Genomic DNA, 6,839 nt, shown 5'->3' with positions numbered 1-6,839 from the left:
TAGACTTCTTTCAGTACTAGTGACAATATTTCGTTTTAGACTTCTTTCAGTACTAGTGACAACATTTCTATTAGACTTCTTTCAGTACTAGTGACAACATTTCTATTAGACTTCATTATTAGACTTCTTTCAGTACTAGTGACAACATTTCTTTTAGACTTCTTTCAGTACTAGTGACAACATTTCTTTTAGAGTTCTTTCAGTACTAGTGACAACATTTCTATTAGACTTCTTTCAGTACTAGTGACAACATTTCTATTAGACTTCTTTCAGTACTAGGAACAACATTTCTATTAGACTTCTTTCAGTACTAGTGACAACTTTTCTTTTTGACTTCTTTCAGTACTAGTGACAACATATCTTTTAGACTTCTTTCAGTACTAATGATTTTTTTATGATTCAATTAATATCAAGAACATCTTTTCTTTCCGTCTTTCATTATTCCTCTTATTTGTTTAATATAGATTATCTGTTAAGACTTCTGTCATTTATTAAGTATATCACCTCTATTAAGCTACTGTAATTGTATAAGTACAGTTTGTTTTTCTTTAAGCTTCTGTAATTTTCTAAACATCGTTTCCTTTTCAACTTCTGTAAATTTTAATTTCAACTGTTTCCGCTGCTAGTTTAACACGTTTATGTTTATTTTACTAAATAAGTTTTTATCGGCTTTTATAATTAATCAAATACAGATTTCTTCTAGACTCCAGTGAAATACTTGTAAGTTTGAGGGCTTATAACGCTAAACATTTGATTTCAATTTCCTTGGTGAGCAGAACCTAGGTAGTACGTTGTCTAGCTTGGGATTAACAACAAACGTGTCAGATTTCTGTTATTTATTAAGCACCATTTTCTGTTTTTATCCAGTATACTAAACATAGCTTCAGTTTCAGAAATCATTTGTTGTTGATGTGTTTCTAAAATTTCGAGATTTAGGTTTTTGTAAAATAGGATTATAAAATAAAAATACAAATATCTCTTTTGAAAGCTTTGTAGATTTCTATTTCTGTTGTATTGTATTTTTACTTTCAGAAACTTTGGTACCAACATGTATTACCGTCTCTGAAGTCCGAGCTACAATCTCCAGAAGTATTAGCAATAGCTCTACGTCCTGTTTTGTACATTATAAACGAGAGTACTCTTGATGAGTACCAAAACCTCATCCTGCCGATGTTTCGGAGCGTTTTCAGCATGCCTAAATCTGTGCAGGTAGCCCAGTTTCTAACATTAAGTCTATACCACTATCAAACACAGTTAAAATGTAACCCTAGTTAAACATAACTGTGTATAATGTAATATCAGATTGGATCTGTAATTTTCCAAAGTATATAACTGAAAATATTGTTGTGAAGAAGCTTTCTCACTGTTTTCTTTTGTATTTTATATGATTTTTTCATTGACAAAGTTAAATACTTATACTGCAAGTAATATTTGAGTACGTGTAGCAACGTCCTTCTCTCTGTAGTATCAATGTAGCAATGTTCTTGTCTCTGTGATGTCGTGTAGCAACGTCCTTCTCTCTGTAGTACAATGTAGCAATGTCCTTGTGTCTGTGATGTCGTGTAGCAACGTCCTTCTCTCTGTAGTACAATGTACCAATGTCCTTATCTCTGTGGCATCATGTAACAATGTTCTTGTCTCTGTAGTACCGTGTAGCAATGTCCTTGTTTCTGTGATATCGTGTAGCAACGTCCTTGTCTCTGTGGTATCATGTAGCAAAGTTCTTGTCTCTATGATACCGTGTAGCAATGTAGTTTTCTTTGTGGTACTGTGTAACATTGTCCTTGTCTCTTTGGTACCGTGTAGCAATGCCTTTGTCTCAGCAGTACTGTGTAGCAATGTTCTTGATTCTATGGTATCGTGCAACAATGTCCTTGTCTCTGTGGTACCGTGAAACAATGTCCTTGTCTCTGTGGTACCGTTTAGCAATGTCTTTGTCTCAGTGGTACCGTGTAACAATGTCCTTGTCTCTGTGGTACCGTGTAACAATGTCCTTGTCTCTGTGGTATCGTGTAGCAATGTCTTTGTTTCTGTGGTACCGTGTAGCAATATCATTGTCTCTATGGTATCGTGTAGTAATGTCCTTGTCTCAGTAGTACCATGTAGCAATGCCCTTGTCTCAGTAGTATTGTGTAGCAATGTTCTTGATTCTATGGTATCGTGTAGCAATGTTCATGTCTCTGTGGTATCGTGCAACAATGCCCTTGTCTCTGTGATACCGTGAAATAATGTCTTTGTCTCTGTGGTACCGTGTAGCAATGTCCTTGTCTCAGTAGTACCTGTAAAAATGTCCTTGTCTCTGTGGTATCGTGTAGCAATATCTTTGTATCTGTGGTACCGTGTAGCAATGTTCTTGTCTCAGTAGTACCGTGTAGCAATACCCTTGTTTCAGTAGTACCGTGTAGTAATGCCCTTGTTTCTGTAGTACCGTGTAACAAAGTCCTTGTCTCAGTAGTACCGTGTAGCAATGCCCTTGTCTCAGTTGTACTGTGTAGCAATGTTCTTGATTCTATGGTATCGTGTAGCAATGTTCATGTCTCATTAGTACCGTGTAACAATGTACTTGTCTCTGTGGTACCGTGTAGCAATGTCCTTGTGTCTGTGATATCGTGTAGCAATGTCCTTGTCTCTGTAGTACCGTGTAGCAAAGTCCTTTTCTCTGTAGTCCTGTGTAGCAATATACTTGTCTCTGTAGTACTGTGTAGCAATGTCCTTTTCTCTGTACTATCGTGTAGCAATGTCCTTTTTTCTCTTGTGTCGTGTAGCAATCTCCTTGTCTCTGTAGTACCGTGTTGCAATGTCCTTGTCTCTGTGGTATCATGTAGCAATGCCCTTGTTTGTGTGGTATCGTGCAGCAATGTCCTTGTCTCTGTGGTACTGTGTGCTTGATCTAAATAACTACATATTCTTTACAAAGCTAGTTCCATACAAATGTCTAGTGCAATTTGTTTCAAACAATCTACCAGTTGGTGATCAGAGGAAGGTTGTGGTATAATCCCAGAATTCCTTCTTACAGAAAGAGATCCTGGAGTGGTCATTTCAAGCTGTTGGTAAGAATCTTTAGAACCAGATATCGTTAAGCGAGAACGATCGATAAGTGAAAGATTATTTTGCTGGAAAAATGATTTCGCCTACTAACCAAAGATTTTATGATAACACTTGGTACATGTTCGCTTAAGTTCTCTTAACTTAAACATGTCATATCTAGGTTCCTTGCTCAATGTGTAGAATATAGCCCACAGTCCTTCACATCTGATGATAGATTATTGTTTCATCTGTCTGCCTCCTAACTCATTACTGATCATCATTTGAAGAAACTAGACGAGCCATCCCTCATCCATTTTACAACTTTCACAACTAATTAAGATTCCAGTAAAATAAAAAAGGTACCTAGAAATTTTAGGGTGTGCACACCCACGTACGTATATACAAAATAACACGAGAAAGCCATATTTTGCTTCATAAGGAACTGGGACCTCACAGTTGGTGTCAATTTACACGTGTTCACATTATGTAAAGTAAAGACATTGTGAATTTGTTGTAAGTACGACGTTCAGCAACATTTTTACAATTTTATCGTTTCTCTTTATATCTTTTTTTATTAATCATGATTGTTTATTGTACAATGAACTTCCAAACAAAGATTGAATTTTAAATTGTATGTTTCCAAACATTGCAATTCTTTTTGTATTAATTCCAATATTTTCAGCAGTATTTACTTTCTTCTTTCAAGCTAAGGTAACTATCGTTGTTTTTGACTCTGTATTTCTACTTACTGAGTAAACTATCGTGACCATCATTAGATGGGGGTAAAAAAGCAACATCAAAGTCTGAATTTAAATAACTTTATATTTATACAAGAAGTCATTAAAACAAATTAGAATGTAAATAATATTGTTATCTGCTTCTTTGTTAATTTCCCGTAGAAATTCTGTCCGAGAAACTTCAGCGATACAACTCCTTTCTTAATTAACACTAGTTTATTCTTTCTCAATGCAACTTTTTATAATACACAGAATTTCCACAGTCACTTTAAACTTAACAACCTTTATAACATACGCTATAAATCACAGTGATTCACGCACTTTACTTGCAGTGCCTACTGTTCGCTTGACTTAATTACCTATTTCTTCAATCACGCTGGATTTTCTCATCAGGCTTATATGCTAAAAAGAGGGCGTCTCGAATGCACTCGGGCCTTCCTGATCATTCATGAAATTCCAGCGCGCATGCTCCCAGAGTCGCGTGACTTCCGCTGTCGTAATACTGCCCATTCCATAGTACTGTTCGTCCCGAACAATAACCACTTACATTTAATCAATAGATAATTAACAATAACTTAATTCAATGTACAGAATTTACAAACACAAAATTAAAATACAACAAAGTCTCTTAATTTCACAGGACGTATCTTCTTCCGTACTGGTCTCTGTCTCATTGGCTTCTGCTTCACGTGGGGTTCAGCTGCTCCATCAGGAAATGTCTCATTATCGGTAGCAGTCACGTCAGTGGTAGTAACTTCATTAACGGCTTCACTGTTTTCCTTCTCAAAACCGGGTATAGTTTCTTCTTCGACAGTGGCCTTTCCAGGTGACACGACTTCAGCAGCGTCATTTGTTCCGTTGTTCACTTCGTTCCAACTGAAATGTCCTGGACCATGATAACGGCAAAGCCTGTTGGCATGCACCACCTTTGGCTTACCTTGCCAACCATATTTTATTCGAAAAGTCACGTCTGAGAGGCGATCCACTATGTCATATGGGCCTTCCCATGGAGAAGACAACTTAGGATACTTCCCTTTGATTTTCCTGGGATTATACAACCACACCTTGTTTCCTGGTACAAAGCTGACTTCAGTAGATCTCTTATCATAACATAACTTCATCGAATCAACAGACGTTTTCAAGTTTGATGGTGAATATCATCCACCCTTTCAGATAACACTTTCACAACTCTGACACATTTTCAGGCAACCCTTCGTAAGGTGGGCGTCCTGTTATCAGGTTCACTGGCAACCGAAGTTCCCGACCAAACATCAGGTTTGCTGGAATGTATCCAATGGCTTCATGCCCTGCTGTTCTATAGGTCATCAATAGTGGAGAGAGTAAGACATCCCAGTCATCTTGGCGGCTATTACAAAACTTTGCCAATTCCTGTCCCAGTGTCCAATTGTACTTTTCTACCATTCCATCAGACTGTGGATGAAGTGGCGTTTTCCTGGTCTTTCGTATGCCAAACAACTTGCAGCATTCATAGAACACAGCTGATTCAAATTTACTGCCTTGATCTGAATGCAGTTCGTATGGCATACCAAACCTGAAGAAGAAATCACTAATAGCTGAAGCTGCAGTTGTAGCTTCTTGATTTGGTATTACATATCCATCAGGCCACTTTGTGAAATAATCCATCACCACACAAATTTACCTGTTTCCAGCACGAGTTTTGGGCAAAGGACTAGCAATGTCAACATCTACTCTTTCCATTGCTGTGCCAACTTTATATAACCTCATTGGAGCACGTCCCTTATACTTGGGTCCCCTTTTAGTACAACATGTACTGAATGTTCTGCACTATTCGTTCACATCTTGCCTCATACCTATCCAGTAAAATCTCTGTCGTAGGTGACTTGACTCAATGTCTTCTTAACTCCGAGATGTTCTCCTGTTAAACTAGCAGGGGATTGACGCAGCACAACATCCCGTAACTTTATCGGTATAACCGTTTGCCAGATCGTCACTTTCCCATCTGCAGTTTCCCATATCCGGATAAGACAACCATCTTCAAGCTTCAACTGGTCCCATTGTGCCCAATATTTCTTTGTCACAAGGCTTAAGCTAGACTTCTTCTCCCAAGCAGGGCGCAAAACACTTGCTTGTAGAAAATCAGTTATTGGCTTCAAATCTTAGTCTTTCTCATGTTATGCTTTAATATCTATACCTGGTTCCACTTCGTCACCATGAACACCTTCAGTCACTTTGATGTCAGCTTGATGGCACCTGGTTAGTTCAACCTCTCTTTTAACGCTTATTGGAATTTGGCCTTTGTTGTTCTCAAACTTCATTTTATCAAAATTAATTACAAACTTCCTCGGTAGTAAGTAGTCCAATCCTAATATGCATTCGTCTTCAATGTCAGCCAAGTATACTTTGTGTCTGTCCTTCATGCCTATGAGCTCAATAGTTACCCACACTGGTCCCCACAATTTTGCATAATGTCCTGTCACACCACAGAACTTCTGTACAGCTTCTGGTACTCCTTTCCGATCTAGCACCTTGATACTCACAAGGGTTTGCTGAGATGCAGAATCTATCTGTGTGTGCTTTCCATTTTACGCATAGCTGTTGGGACTTTCACGATGGGGGTTGATGGGGTCCCTCTGCACCAACCACTACTGGTTTCCCTGAGGCTGACTTATTGGTAGTATTCTTCTTATACTGGTTCCTCATGTGTCCTTGCTCTCCACAGTTTTAACAACCTTTCTGGGTAGCAGCCTTTCCTGCCATGGCATCTTCCCTGTGCCGGCATTGAGCTCTCTTGTGCCCAGGTTTGTTACAGTGCCAGCAAAGTCCCTCAAACTTCTCTGAGAGCTGCCCTTTTTTGGCCTTGAATCCTGATGACTGTAACAACCTTGGTATTTCTGCACTGGACTTAACGTAGGATTCGAATTCAAGGGCTCTGGCCATTGCTCCTGCATAGTAGAGGTGTGTACTTGCTGTACTTTTATCTTCAGTTGTGGACTGTCCAAGGCATCTACAAATTGAACCCTCAGCAACAGCTTAAGGACATCGGATAGAGCAGTTGGGTAGGACTTGTGTGCTATGCTTTCTAAATTATGTGCT

General features: G+C 38.6%; 1 protein-coding gene across 1 annotated transcript in view; it reads left to right on the top strand.

Annotated features, from left to right (window-relative positions):
* Positions 1 to 1,032: 1,032 nt before the first annotated feature.
* Positions 1,033 to 6,839, top strand: part of LOC111083710 — a gene marked incomplete at both ends in the record, with an annotated part of 15,577 nt that continues 9,770 nt past the window's right edge. The window contains one exon of the mRNA XM_022380370.1: positions 1,033 to 1,209. Within this exon, the coding sequence (XP_022236078.1) occupies positions 1,033 to 1,209 (177 nt within the window). The remainder of the gene's footprint in view (positions 1,210 to 6,839) is intronic.

The sequence above is a fragment of the Limulus polyphemus genome, unplaced genomic scaffold (assembly GCF_000517525.1).
Source record: "Limulus polyphemus unplaced genomic scaffold, Limulus_polyphemus-2.1.2 Scaffold10807, whole genome shotgun sequence".
NCBI lineage: Eukaryota > Metazoa > Arthropoda > Merostomata > Xiphosura > Limulidae > Limulus > Limulus polyphemus.
Note: the sequence above shows the minus strand (reverse complement) of the source record. Positions and strands in the feature narration are given on the sequence as shown.